We start from the raw sequence: 15965 nt of genomic DNA on the forward strand, positions 1-15965 counted from the left end.
GGAATCAACGGTTGTCTGTTGGCTATAGCTTTTACGCAGATTTTCAGATCAACTCCAATTAATGATATAGGCCAGTAGTTTGAGCAAAGAGAGTGGTTTGGGAAAAAGGGGGATGTGGGATTCAAGAAATGGAGGCAGAAAGTTGGCTCCATTTGCCAGGGAGTTGAAGAAATGGCAGGAGCAAAGAGAAGGGTTTTGTTGAACTTGGGTGTGTACCTGTCCAGACTGGGGCTCTTTCCAGAATAGATATTAGTAATGGCAATAGCAATCTCTTCCTCAGTAAAGGGTGCTTCCAGGGACTCAATCGTGGAGCAGGCATCTCATCCTCATAAGACTTAGTGACCCCTGATGGGGGTGTTGATCAGGGATGGCATATAGAGTGCAGTAGAAGTCACTAACCATTTATGTAATATAGGAAGGGGAGGAAATCATCTTGTCGTTTGGCCCTTTAAGCTGTGCAATAAAAGTGCGTGTCATTCTGGGATGAAGAGACCTAGCCATGGATCTACTGCACTGGTCTTTAAATTTTATATTGGTGTGCAATTTTCTCAGCTAAGGAGAGGGTGGAAGCCTTATACACTTTACGAAGGTGAAAACCAGCTGCAGATATCCCTAAAAGGGTCACAGCAGAAGGAGAGCCCTTGTGTTTAGTTTCTGGTTCTCTGAGTCTGTTCATAGCACTGGTGACATAATTTGCCAAGTTCAAAACGGGAAACGTTTGTCCTGTTCACAGTGGCAGGAAAGTGCAGCGAGGGTAATGGTGTCAGTCCTCAGAAGAGGTTGGTGGTCTGGATCCGATGTCTTTGGAGGTGGTTCTGGATCTAGGATGTCTGCATTGCTGAAGGAGGGGAAGCACAAATGATGGGGGGTCCAACCAGTTTGGGACTTGTACCACTTCATGGTCTAGAAACTTGAAGAAAGCATGCAACTGGTCTGGATTTGAAAGGGCGAAGGCTTGTTCTCCCTGTCTAGCCTGAATACTAAAGGGCTGACCCCATGGGTAGCTATAACCTGACGGATCACATCAAGTAGGGGTCTGACTACCCATTTCATGTGGAGTGTATGATGAGACAAGCCTGGGAACAGTTGGACTGTGGAACTGTCAAAGTCCAGCGGGCCATGGTGCCAAGCTTTAAACATGTTATCTTCTTTAAGCATGTAATAATGCACCCAGCAAAGAACATCTCGTGAATGATTGGTGAGGTCTTCCCTAGGGCCCGTGACTTGGTGAACCCTGTCCAGTTCTATTGGATCATTAGCATCCCTGCCCAGAATAAGTGATTGTAAAGCTTGAATTTATTTTATTAAATTATTAAACATGTCATACTTACTTGCTCTGTGCAATGGTGTTGCGTAGAGCAGCTCCGATCCTCCTCCACTCCTGGCTCCTCCTCTTTGGAGAGTGCCCCCATGGAAATCTGAGATCTCCTTTAGTCGAATATTATTTCTGTGGCTCCAATTTTCACTATCCTCTATGTGGAGTTGCTGCTGTATGATTTCAAGGCTGAGAGGGGCTACTTGATCTGCCTGAGTAAGTGCAAGTGCAGAGATGGTAGATTCAGATGCTGTTACCTGTTGGTGGAGGGTATTCATTTTTTTGTAGAACAAAATTTCCATGTTTCCAGACCCAAGTGTCAAACTCGGCTTGGAACGCTGAGATGAGAGCTGTAATTTCAGAACCACATGTGTCAAATCTGCTGTAGGGCTCTCCTCTGATGTACCAGGAGCCAACATGTGCTCTGTGTTGACAGATGAGCCTGAACCTGATCTTGGAGCACTGATGGATTGCTGGATATGTTTATTTTACACAGTGGGGGAGGCTGCAGGAGCGCCGCTGGCCAACTGCTGCTGGGCAGGAGTTTTACCTGGCGCCATCTTGACCCTCTTGGGCCAGAATTTCTGCAGGGCTGCCCGCAGAAGGTAATGCTGGATGGATCCCCTCTGAGGCTCAGCAATGGCATCAAGGAGAGAGCTCTGCACAGACATGTGTTGTATGGGCAGAAGCAGGCACTAAAGCAGACAATAGCTGCCAGGGGAACACAGAGCTTAACACCAAGCGTTCTCAGCCTTCCATCGTCCACCATGCCCACCTTTTACTCCCTCCTTCATTCCTGTACAGTACCCCATCTTCCCCTTGCACGACTTTTGCATATATTTTACACTGTGTAAATAACCTGGTGGGAGGGAAGCATGGGGGAAGTGGACAACCTTAGCTTACTTTTCATCCTTGGTTAGAAAAACCTCAATAAACTAATACCTCAATACAACTACAAAGTCTATTTCGACCCTACTTTGGCGTATCTGGGACCTTGGGTCTACCACCCCTACTTAGCACCTTATGTATCCATTATGTTCAATAATGTTAGGCTTTATTGCAATACACTGTTTTCATAAATTCCCTGGTCTAGTTAGTTATTTTAAGCTGACTAATGGATATAAATGTGAAAAAAAAATGTTTAAAGTTTAAAATGTTTTAAGAGGTTGTGTTGAAATGTGACAGCTGCATCATACTGGCTTCAGCTGTCATTCTGTCTTTCTCATCGTAAGGCACGGTGACAGCTGGAACTGGCAGGGTTGATGGTAGACATATTTATATGATCACCATGATTGGTAATCACATGATCGGGATCCTAATAGTATGGATCCCAACTGAGTGTGAGTAAGCACTGTCCTTGACTGTTAGTGCATGTATGTTGTGAAACAATGCTATTTCATCTGGAACAAGCTAAACTTTTAAGGATAGTCTGTTTGTCATGTAATTGGTCATGCATGTGACAGTGCTGACATCAGAAGGGCCTTTAGTCATGACATATTGAGCTGTGGATCTAACAAACTGGATTCAGGTTAGGTGACCGTTTTTTTACAGCTCATACATAGGCTTGTATGCACTTTGTTGACCTTACCATCTATCTCTAATGCCTCTTGGCTGAATGCAGGGGACCTGTCAAATTAAGTTCTTCTTTAACATGGCATATTTTCTGTAGGCAGAGCTGGAAGCTTAGTCTGCACTCAGCAGTGAATGTCACAAGCTGTTCCTAACACCAAAGGTGCAAAAATAAGTAAATACCAAAAGAACAATAATGAGACCTCATGGAGTGTAAATGTTGTATTTACCTTGTCAACAAACCAGTTCCAAAAATCAAATTAAACCAATAAATTTAACCATAATCCTAATTATTTTAATTTATTTGCTTGCTTATTTATTGTTTGGCAATTTGAAACACAGTTTAAGCAGTGGAGCCTGAAAGTGTAATAACAGGTTGTAATTCACTGATGTTTGTATAATATTAATAGCCACGTGGACAGTGAATGGTTATTTATTCTCCTCTCTCTGTTTTAGGCAATTGCTGCACCTGCTCCATTCTCTGTAGAAACGAGCTGCCAATGTAAAGCTCCCCATGAGAAGCTAACCATTGCTCAGGCCCACATAGGAACACCAGGTGAGCTTTTAGATTCTTGTCTTCCTGTAATGAGCAATTTCCAAAAGCAATACCTGTTGAGAAAGTCTTAGTAATCTCTGTATTTTCAGATTAAAGGTGAATTGACTAGATGGTAACAATTTCCTTTCCTATATATTATCAGTCTAAATCATGGCTAACCTTAAGCTTTGAGCTTCTCTATAGGCCTTTCCTCAGGCAACCAAGCGTGGCCAAAAATAACAAAGGATTTACCACACTTGTTGTATAGCTGAACACGACAGGGTGTTTCTCATTTTAGATGTCAGATTTTGCTGACTGTCAGATCTACAAATTGGGGTTGATTGAGGGTCGGTTCACACTGGGGCGACTTGGGATCCGACTTGTACGCCCTCAAGTCGCCCCAAGTCGCCCCAAGTCGCTTTGCATTTAGATTATCATGGTAGGCAATGGGAGCGTCTTAATTGACACTACTGAAGTCGCTCCGACTTCAGAAAAGGTTCCTGTACTACTTCTATCCGACTTGTAGGCGACTTGTACCCATTCAACTCAATGTAAGTCGCCTGCAAGTCGGATCTCTCAAGCGACTTTGCAGAGAAAACCCCTCCCTCCCCCCTCCCTCCCAGAGAGGTGATTGGCCACAGGCGAAGTCGCCTGTCATGGAGGCGACTTCAAGTCGCCTCGTAATTTACCTAAGTCGCGCTGAAGTCGCGCTGAAGCCGCGTTGAAGTCGCGGTACAAAGTCGCGCTAAAGTCGTGTTGCCCATGTGTGAACCGACCCTTACTAAAACTAGAGAGTGCAAAATCTGGTGCAGCCCTGCATAGAATCAGCTTGCAGGATTTTTGTCAAAGCCTAACTAAACAAGCTGATGTTAGAAGGTGATTGGCTACCATGCACAGCTGCATGAAATTTTGCATTCTCCAGTTTTAGTAAATCAACCTCATTGTGTAGTACAAGGGCTTATCAAAGCAATTAATTCAGTTTATATCTAGTCAGGTAGACCCTCACACTACACACATGTTGGTAATATTTTCTATCTTGAAGATCGAATCTGAAACATATTTTAAAGCAGGCCATACATGGGTTGAATTCTGAAAGAATTTTCTTACGAAATTCGTAACTAAGAATTTTCTTTCGAATTTCGCACCATTAGTGGGCTGCAGCAAAAGCCGATTTTCATGCGGCTGTCGAATTTGAGTGATTAGGCATGTTGGAAATTTTTGGAAAAACAAACTAGTTGCTAATCCATGATGGGAGAAACGTGCGAGAAATATAATCGAAAAAGAAATGTGCATGAGCTGTGAGCTCGAAAGAAAAGGTGGGGTAAACATGAGGTAAAATTGAAGGTTTGGTTGGTCGAATTTCAAAATCAATGGTTGCATCATCTTATCACAAAACGCACAAAATGTCAGATTTTCAAAAGAAAATTTGTTCAGAATTCGACCCATATATGGTCGGCTTTAAGCCTTTTAAGCTTTTAACTGTGTGTAACCAGTTCAAAACATTTTTTTATATAATGGGGAAGAGATATAACTGGAGAGAAATGGAAGCCATTGGCCTAAAGGGCAAACACAACAAACTAGCACTTTGATGGTAGGGACAATTTTCTGTGTACCATGCTAAGTGTTTCATAGTACCTAAAGCTGGCCATTCATTAGTGATTAGTGTGCATGGTGAGAGCTGGGTGTTTTGAAAGGACATTGTTTATTCTGACACGCCCCTTCACAACTTCCAACATCAGCTTATTTTGTTAATCTCTGTGTTCTGTGTCTGTCACATCACATGTCAGATCTGCAAAGGAAGCTAGTGCAGAAAGACCCCCCTCTGCCAGGACGTGATCACAGGCCTGAATGGGGAGCAGGTAGCTTTAATAATGTATAACAAACAAAAAAAATAATAATAATGACCTATAAACGAAATATCAAAGTCCAGCAAAAGTATGCAAAATCCTCATGCAGCTGCTGTGTACCAACCACCAAGTGATTATGGTGCCGCTTACTGAATCTCTGTTGCCCCTTGAAAAACATCCTGTCAGACGAAATGTGCATTAGGCAGAGTTTAGCGGTGACTTTATCACACCCACCCAGAGAGTCGGCGGTGCAATAGGATTGTCATACTATCTGTTTTGTAAGTACCCATTTGGTTTATTAATAAATGTTTTTTAAACGGTACTTCACTTTGGGATTTCCTTGCTCTTTCTTTTGTTTGTTTTTGCTGCTGAGACCGGTATATGAGATCCAGTGACCACTTTTGGGGCATGCCATTTATGAGAGCGTGAGTCTAAAGGCTTGCAGAGGTGTGAGAGAAAGAGAGTTGGAGCCATCCATCCATGCTGGATCTGTCATCTTTTAAATGCTGATTTAGACCTCTTGAGTTGTGGGGTTTAAGGATTTGGTAAACTGCATTATAATCACCTGGTGGTTGGCGCACAGCAGCTGCATGAAGATTTTGCATACTTTTGGTGGACTTTGATATTTTGTATATAGGACTATATTATTTAGATTTTTTGATTTTTATATTTATGTGTTAATATCAGTGAGTGCTGCAGTCAGGTTTTTTACTTTCTCACCTTCTTTTAATTTGATTAATTTGCCAAGCAAATTATATAGCTATGGATCACATAGCTATATAATGCCCAGCATGTGATACTGACTGGGGACCCAATGCTTATTGATGTCAGAATTGTGGAGTATATCCGCTCAGGGCCACCAGTCCAGCATACTGTATATTAGCACTGACCCATGGGGCAAATGCCCCTCTCTCCGCAAGCCCACCTGGGAAAGAACTTTTTGTCAGGATTTTAGTTGGACTAATGCTGCAACAAAGCACTGTTTTCTGTAAATGGAAAAGCGTTATCACCTCTGTAAGGTTACTATTACTGTCCATATACCCCTGTCTAAGTTACAACCATTTCCCTCATTTCTTGTCTCAGGGACAAGAAGTGAGAAGAAAACCTAGTGGGGTCACAGACATACACTTGATAGAAATTGTTGCCCTCACCCAAGTCTGTCCAAAAAAAAACAATTATAGTTATTTTATACAGGTAGCTTTGATTTCTCAAAATCATCATCATGCTCAAAAACTGGTAATCTGCAACCTGAATCATTTTCATTGCCAGAATCCTTTCTGTATGCAAAGACTAGTATTATTACATGAAAAGTTAATATCATTACCAGCATATGCGGAATTTGAAAATTGTATGTATGAAATATTTAATGCTTAGAGGGAGATGAGTGTGAAGTCTACACATGAGACTTGGCTCAGGGATGTACTCAGGCTGAGAACACAGATGGCAGAAAGAGCCAAGAATAGAAGCCGTTCATGATACACAAGTTCTCATTTGGGAAGGAGTTTCTTTGTTAGGTGACAAACAAATTACAGGCATATAAAAGAAGAATAGTCCTGGCTTTGTGATAATACAAATTGTATTGTACCATGGAAATGTCTCTTTACAACAGCACAGCTGATACTGCAATTTTCTTCTCAATGATTATACTTCAATGGACCACTGCATTATAGCAAATCAAAATAGTGTACACAGACTGTCATCCTTTTGTGTTCAGAGCTGAATGTAGAGGAAAATGGGGGGCCACTAAGAAATGCACCACCCAGCATACTTTGTCATAATTGTTGACTTTGTATGACTTTGTCATAACTTATTTATTAAGACTGGCAAAAATGATCAGGGAGGTAGCAGCCTATGTATTAGCCTCTGGTTCTCGAAAAGAAAATAATGCTTATACAGTATTGGTCCCATGGTACCAACATAAGAAGACAATCCTATCTATCTATCTATCTATCTATCTATCTATCTATCTATCTATCTATCTATCTATCTATCTATCTATCTATCTCTCTATCTCTCTATCTCTCTATCCTATCTATCTATCCTATCTATTCGAGGATGTATAGTAGCATTTGCAATGCGTCCATGCCAGTCGGGAAATCTGTTTTAGGGCCTGGCAGCCCACTTTTATTTAAAAACAAAATGTAAGTCCAACAAAATAAACAGTTGCCCTCACAGGGGTGTCCACCATCAGTTCAAACATGAAAATAAATAATGCTCAGCCTCTTGATTCTCTCCTGCAGCACCACTGCTCAGGTCTCAAGCTTAGACTTATGGTTGGGTCCTTCAGACCACCTCACAGCAACCCTGTGCTCATGTGTAACCTCTGCACGCTCAGCTCTCATAGGTTTTGCAGTTCCCAACTGATATGGACCTCAGGCTTAGGGCCTCCATCTGTTCTGTCACAGACTTTGCTTGCACTATGCGGACATGGCACACCCTGGCTGCTCCCTTGTAGCCTCACAGTCTCCTAGGGAAGGTGGAGCCTTGAAACATGCCCAAACCTATGATTATAAAGGCTGTGCAAATCTGCAAACACAGCCTACTGGTCTCCAGTAAGACCTGGACACAAGATTAGAGGTTTCTTCCATCCCAAAGCTCTCTGAAGACTCCAGACCCTAATCCGGGAATTGTAAAACCTGGAGAAAGCTGCAAGATCAACATGCACACCCTGGTTTCTCCCTTGTAGCTTCAGAGTCTCCTTGGGAAGACGGTGCCTTGAACCATGTCCAAGCCTATGATTATAAAGGCTGTGCAAATCTGCACACACAGCCTGCTGGTCTCCAGTAAGAAAAGACCTGGACACAAGATTAGAGGCTTCTTCCCTCCCAAAGCTCTCTGAAGCCTCTGGACTCCAGACCCTAGAGAAACCTGCAAGATAAACATGTACACACTGGCATCTTTCTTGTAGCACTACAGTCTCCTAGGGAAGGCAGAGTCTTGTACCATGCCCAAGCCTATGATTATAAAGGCTGTGCAAACCTGTACACACAGCCTGCTGGTCTCTAGTAAGACCTGAACACAAAATTAGAGGCTTCTTCCCTCTTAAAGCTCTTTGAAGTCTCTGGACTCCAGACCCTAATCCGGGAATTATAAGGAACAAGGAAAAACAATCTGGAAAAAGGTCACAGTTCACCATCGAGGGGTCAAGAATATAACTTTGAATTTGATGAATATGATAAGGCAGCAAAAATGCTGATAGAGAACAATGAGAGGAAGAGGGCTCGATAGTAGTCATGACTTTTAAACAAGGTCAGGAAAGAATTCCATTTCCTTCTTTGCTCCATCTTAGGATGGAACAAAGAAGGAAATGGACCGACCGCCGCAGTTTTACGTCACTATTTTGAAGAGGGATATCGTTGTTATGGCAGCAGCTAGCTGCCATAACCCTGGAATCCTCTTCTTCAGCTGGTGGTCCGCTTTCACATAAAAGCGATCTCTGCGGCAGATTCGCTGCAAGATCACTTTTATCGGCGGTGGGAGAGGGCCCCCCTCCCGCCGTGCTCCGGTGCCCCCCGCCGCTGCCAAAGGCTCCAGTAAGCGATCGGATTCTTCTCCTGGCTTGTTATGGAGACGAGTGAGGGGAAGATGGCCCCCACCCCTCTCCATATCATTGCAGAGCGGAAGTGACGTCAAAACGTCACTTCCGCCCATAGCTCTTAAAGGGCCATTTAAAAAAAAAAATGTATTGCATTTCAGTGTAAATATGAGATCTGAGGTCTTTTTGACCCCAGATCCCATATTTAAGAGGTCCTGTCATGCTTTTTTCTATTACAAGGGATGTTTGCATTCCCTGTAATGGGAATAAGTGACACAATTTTTTTTTTTAAAGAACATTTTTTAAATGTCGCCTATGGAGATTAAGGGTAAAAGTTTGTCGCCATTCCACAAGCGGGTGCAATTTTGAAGTGTGACATGTTGGGTATCAATTTACTCAGCGTAACATTATCTTTCACAATATAAAAATTGGGCTAACTTTACTGTTGTCTTATTTTTTAATTCAAAAAAGTGTATTTTGTTTTAAAAAAGTGCGCTTGTGAGATCACTGTGCAAATACGGTGTGACTGAAAGTATTGCAACGACCGACATTTTATTCTCTAGGGTGTTAGAAAAAATATATATAATGTTTGGGGGTTCTAAGTAATTTTCTAGCAAAAAAAAAATGTTTTTAACTAAACAAATCTCAGAAAGAGGCTTGGTCCTTAAGTGGTTAAACAACAATTCATGTAAAATCAATTGGTGATTTGCCAATGCAGGTATAGCACCTCAACTGTGCTAAATTAAGTCATTGTGGTTTACACTTACTATGAGTTTTTTTTATGATTGCTTTAGCTTATGAGTGTGCAGCTTGTCACAAATTTTGTACAGTGCAGTAATCATTGCAGCTTGTTGTTTTCTGAGTTGCTGTTAAAGGAAATTGTATTGCAGGCCTGTGAAAACTGTACAGCCAGCCCAATAATCTACTGGATATGCTGTAGCTCATCTGTGGTGTGTGTGTGTGTGTGTATGTATTTATGTGTATATACAGTGTATATATATGTGTGTGTATATGTGTATATATATATTGTAACCTGGGGACAGGTAGGCGGTACAAAGCTCCCTGGTAGGGATGAGCTTTATGTTCGGGTCGAACACGAGTTCGACTCGAACATTGGCTGTTCGATCGTTCGTCGGAATACGAACATAATTGGGCGTTCGCGCCAAATTCGAGTGGCGCGTCACGCCCCATAATGCACTGCGACATCGCAGTGCATTGCTGTCTGATGATTAGCCAAGCATGCACTATGACCTGCGTGCTTTGGCCAATCACAGCGCTGTCAGCAAAGAGAGCCATAATTGGCCAAAGGCAGGGTGCCTTTGGCCAATTATGGCTCAGGGGGTTAAGTCCACACCCCACACTATATAAGGCCGCCTGCACGTTGGCCCTGTGTAGTGTGTTGCTGGCGTTGACCGAGAGAGAGTGTCATTTCATTTAGATTGAGCAGGCAGGCGATTCAGTTAGCTGCAGTGTATTTAGTATATATATACATCCAGGCTTGTATGTGTGTGTGTGTGTGTGTGTGTATGTATATGTATATGTATATATATATATATATATATATATATATATACACACTGGATCCAGTTTAGCTAGATCTGACTGCAGGCTGTTTCTGGTGTACTGTTTCTAATATACTTCAGGCAGGCAGGTGACTCAGTTAGCTGCAGTGTATTTAATATATATATACAGTCAGTCTCGTGTGTGTGTGTGTGTATATGTGTATATATATATATATATATATATATATATATATATATATATATATATATATATATATATATACATATATATATATATATCCACTGTATCCAGTTTAGCTAGATCTGCCTGCAGTCCATTCCTGGTGTACTGTTTCTAATATACTTCTGGCAGGCAGGTGATTCAGTGAGCTGCAGTGCATAAAATATATATACAGTCTCCTACATATAAATGTATCCACTGCATTCTAGTCTAGCCAAGCCTATATTTGACTGCAGGCCATTCCTGGTGTACGTTTTCAAATATACTTTCAGGCAGGCAGGCAGGTGATTCCGTGATCTGCAGTGCATAAAATATTTATACAGTCTCCTACATATATATCCACTGCATTCTAGTCTAGCCAAGCCTATATCTGACTGCAGGCCATTCCTGGTGTACGTTTTCAAATACGCTTTCAGGCAGGCAGGCAGGTGATTCAGTGATCTGCAATGCATTAAATATATATATATATATATATATATACAGTCTCCTACATATATATATCCACTGCATTCTAGTCTAGCCATGCCTATATCTGACTGCAGGCCATTCCTGGTGTATGTTTTCAAATATGCTTTCAGGCAGGCAGGCGATTCAGTGATCTGCAGTGCATAAAATATATATACAGTCTCCTACATATATATCCACTGCATTCTAGTCTAGCCAAGCCAATATCTGACTGCAGGCCATTCCTGGTGTACGTTTTCAAATATACTTTCAGGCAGGCAGGTGATTCAGTGATCTGCAGTGCATAAAATATATATATATATACAGTCTCATATATATACATATATATATATATATATATATATATATATATATATATATATATATATATATCCACTGCATTCTAGTCTGGCCAAGCCTATATCTGACCGCAGGCCATTCCTGGTGTACTTTTTCTAGTAAACTTCAGGCAGTGTTTTGCTAAAAAATTTTTACAGCATGTCTAGAAGGCCACTAGGGATGAGCCGAACACCCCCCCCCCCCCCCGTTTCGGTTCGCACCAGAACCTGCGAACGGACCAAAAATTTGCACGAACGTTAGAACCCCATTGACGTCTATGGGACTCGAACGTTCGAAATCAAAAGTGCTCATTTTAAAGGCTAATTTGCATGGTATTGTCCTAAAAAGGGTTTGGGGACCCGGGTCCTGCCCCAGGGGACATGTATCAATGCAAAAAAAAGTTTTAAAAACGGACGTTTTTTCGGGAGCAGTGATTTTAATGATGCTTAAAGTAAAAAAAAAAAAAAGTGAAATATTCCTTTAAATATCGTACCTGGGGGGTGTCTATAGTATGGAAGGAAAAAAAACGCGCTCAGTAAAAAGATTAAATAAACCAACATTGATAAGACAAATGATGATAAAATATGATAAAATATAAACATTAAGAATACAAATCTTACAATGTAGTCCGATAAGCAGCAGCTTAATGTGTGATATGCACAAAATACGAATATAGTAATTGGAAGCTGCGCTACTTGATGGAAAAGTTCAGACAATCGCTTGCTGGTACAAATAGAGTATATGATAACAGTTCAATCTTTAGTGTGGATCAAACACCAGAGTGAGCTAAATCAAACATAACGTGCCACCACCTTGAGAAAACCTGCTTACCAGCTGGCAAGCAAGGTCGGGCAGATGGCTTAAACCCAGCCAGGGCCTTTGCTTGTATGGAAAATCATCAAGTAAGCTGGAACCTGGATAGCTGCATAGATGATCCAAACGCTCCTGACACCATACGGCTTGGATTAGAGGCCCAAAAACCCAGCCATAAATAAAGGAAAGAAACCATCCATAGCGTAATATTGCCTCAACAAAAATATTTAATAGATAAAGTATTGCAGTTACACATTAAAAGATTAAAAATCACGTAACGATAACCCGTCCTCCTAGTGCGATTGCGTGGTGACGTCAGCACGTATCCTCCTCCAGACGCGTTTCGTCATAAATGACGTAATCAATGTCTATAGTATGCCAGTAAAGTGGTGCGTGTTTCCCGTGCTTAGAACAGTCCCTGCACAAAATGACATTTTTAAAGGAATAAAAGTCATTTAAAACTGCTTGCGGCTTTAATGTAATGTCGGGTCCTGGCAATATGGATGAAAATCAGTGAGACAAACGGCATGGGTACCCCCCAGTCCATTACCAGGCCCTTTGGGTCTTGTATGGATATTAAGGGAAACCCCGCACCCAAATTACAAAATAAAAGGTGTCGGACCCCAGGCGCTATATACTCTGAGCAGCAGTATACAGGTGGTGCAAACAAGACAGGGACTGTAGGTTTGTTGTTAAGTAGAATCTGTCTGTAATTTTGAACTGGTACATTTTTAAAGTGTTTAGCTCCAGCCAAAAAATCTAAGCTTTATGGAAAACATAGGGAAGGGTTATCACCCCTGTGACATTTGTTTTGCTGTCTGTACTCCTCTTCAGAAGATTTCACCTCACTTTTTGTCCCAATGACAAATGTTTTTTGAAAATTTGGGATTTTTAGTTAAACAAGGATTGGTGATAAAGCATCAGTGTAAAGGAGAAAAGTTTTTCCCATTTTAACTCTTACAGGAGAGAATTTCCCTTCCTAGGGGTAGATTTCATCTCACTTCCTGTTGTCTCCATCCGTTTGCAAGTAGGAGTCGTTTGTAAGTTGGATGTTTGAAAGTAGGGGCCTGCCCTATATACTCAGCAGAAATGTGGGCCTTAGGTGTTGTTGTGGCCACAACACTGTAAGCCCTCACAGGGCCCTGCTGTGAAATATTAGATCAAGAATTGTAATTACATGCCCCCGTTGAACAGGGGCAGAAATATTGGGCCTTTGGTGGTGGTGGTGGTGCTCGTGCCACAACACTGTAAGTCCTCACAGTTACTCTTGGTGGGCGCAGAAACTGGCCCTGCTGTGAAATATTACATCAAGAATTCTAATTACATGTCCCTGTTGAACAGGGGCTGCAAAATTGGGCCTTAGGCACTGGTGCTGGTGCCACAACACTGCAACCCCTCACAGATACTCTAGTTGGAGCGCAGGAAATAGCCCTGCTGCAAAGAATTGCATCAAAAATTGTAATTACACGCCCCTGTTAAACAGGAGCTGAAAAATTGGGCCTTAGGCACTGGTGCTGGTGCCACAACACTGCAACCCCTCACAGATACTCTAGTTGGAGCGCAGGAACTAGCCCTGCTGCAAAGAATTGCATCAAAAATTCTAATTACATGTCCCTGTTGAACAGGGGCTGAAAAATTGGGCCTTAGGCACTGGTGCCACAACACTGCAAGCCCTCACAGATACTCTAGTTGGAGCGCAGGAACTAGCCCTGCTGCAAAGAATTGCATCAAAAATTGTAATTACACGCCCCTGTTAAACAGGGGCTAAAAAATTGGGCCTTAGGCACTGGTGGCGGCGCCCAGAACCAAAAATGTTCTTACAAGCTATCAGCATGATCATTGAGGAGGAAGAGGATAATTACTCAGCATAACAGGATAGTCACTCAGCATCAGCATAGGCAGTCTTTGAAGGGATCTGACATTTAAAAAAAAATTATTCAGTTACATCAGCATCAGGTGCTTGGTAGCTGGTGGTGATCCAAGACTGATTCATTTTTATGAAGGTCAGTTGATCGACCGAGTCGGTGGACAGACGCACCCTGTGATCGGTTACAAAGCCTCCAGCAGCACTGAATGTGCGTTCCGAAAGAACGCTGGATGCAGGACAGGCCAGTAGCTCAATTGCATACTGTGCAAGCTCTGGCCAGTGATCCATCCTCAAGACCCAGTAACCCAGAGGATTTTCGGTAGGAAAGGTGTCCAAGTCAGATCTTGCCCCTAGGTATTCCTGCACCATGTAAAGCAGACGCTAGCGATGGTTGCTGGAACCGATCATACCTTGGGGCTGCGGACTAAAAAATTGTCTGAACGCATCAGTCAGACAGCCACCTTCTCCACCACTCCTTCTTTGACTGACCGAAGCCTCAGCAACACGTTGTCCAGAAACAGGAGTTTGTAACCTCCCAGTCTCTGGGAACGTGTTGCACAGACCTTTCTGCAAGACCTCCCGAAGATCTTTCATCCTCTGCTCCCTCTGCGACGGCAAGATAAGGTCCGCAACCTTACCCTTGTAACATGGATCAAGGAGGGTTGCCAGCCAGTATTGTTCCTTCTCCTTGATACCATGAATACGAGGATCCTTCCGCAGGCTTTGCAGGATCAGGGAGGCCATGTAGCGTAGGTTTGCTGAGGCATTCGGTCCGGAGTCCTCTGGGTCACTAAGGACGGCATGATCCGCAGGCACCTCCTCCCAGCCACGTACAAGTCCATGTGTTTCTTGGGACTGTAAATGATCCCTTAAAGACTGCTGCTGATGCTGAGTGCCAGGCTCCACCTCCATATTGACACAATCCTCCTCCCCTCCTCCTCTTCCTGTGTGATCGGCGGGCACGCAGGAACACTGTCTGGATAAAGGGGGCCTTGAGAGCTAAGGAAGTCCTCCTCTTCCTGCCTCTGTTCTGCCTCAAGTGCCTTGTCCATTATTCCATGCAGCGTGTGCTCCAACAGGTGGACAAGGGGGACAGTGTCACTGATGCATGCACTGTCACTGTTCACCATCCTCGTGGCCTCCTCAAATGGTGACAGGACAGTGCATGCATCCCTGATCATGGCCCACTGGCGTGGGGAAAAAAAAACAAGCTCCCCTGACCCTGTCCTGGTGCCATAGTCGCACAGGTACTCATTGATGGCCCTCTGCTGCATGTGCAGCCGCTGCAGCATGGCCAATGTTGAGTTCCACCTGGTGGGCATGTCACAGATTAGGCGGTTCTTGGGCAGGTTAAATTCCTTTTGGAGGTCTGCCAGCCGCGCACTGGCATTATATGACCGGCGGAAATGCACACAGACTTTCCTGGCCTGCCTCAGGACATCCTGTAAGCCCGGGTACCTGCCCGAGAACCGCTGCACCACCAAGTTAAGGACATGAGCCAAACAGGGCACATGGGTCATTTGTCCCTGTCGGAGGGCGGAGAGGAGGTTGGTACCACCATTCCTGCCTTAAGTTGGCGTGGCGTCAACCACCTCTGAACCTGCCCCTGCAGAGCTGACAGAACCTCTGCCCCAGTGTGGCTCCTGTCCCCCAAGCACACCAGCTCAAGCACTGCATGGCATCTTTTGGCCTGCGTACTTGCGTAGCCCCTTGAACGCCTACGGAGCACCGCTGGTTCCGAGGACAAAGCACAGGAAGAGGCCATGGAGGAAGAAAAGGAGGGGGTGGAGGAGAGAGGTGTGTCAGAATCACTAGTAGTGGCATTTTGGAGGCGTGGTGGCGGAACAACCTCCAACACTACTGCCCCTTGTCCTGCATCCTTCCCAGGTGCCAGAAGAGTCACCCAATGCGCCGTGAAACTTAGGTAACGTCCCTGTCCATGCCTGCTGGACCACGAG

At 43.4% G+C, this 15965-nt stretch overlaps 1 protein-coding gene across 3 annotated transcripts in view; it reads left to right on the forward strand.

Annotated features, from left to right (window-relative positions):
- The window catches only part of PCYT1B (phosphate cytidylyltransferase 1B, choline), a 174175-nt gene that overhangs the window by 66616 nt on the left and 91594 nt on the right, over positions 1-15965 (forward strand). For all 3 annotated transcript variants that reach the window (XM_073616435.1, XM_073616434.1, XM_073616432.1), the window contains exon 2: positions 3341-3440. In XM_073616435.1, coding sequence (XP_073472536.1) covers positions 3341-3440 — 100 coding nt within the window. The remainder of the gene's footprint in view (positions 1-3340; positions 3441-15965) is intronic.

Source organism: Aquarana catesbeiana, linkage group LG02 (genome assembly GCF_042186555.1).
Source record: "Aquarana catesbeiana isolate 2022-GZ linkage group LG02, ASM4218655v1, whole genome shotgun sequence".
In the NCBI taxonomy this organism is placed as follows: Eukaryota; Metazoa; Chordata; class Amphibia; order Anura; family Ranidae; genus Aquarana; species Aquarana catesbeiana.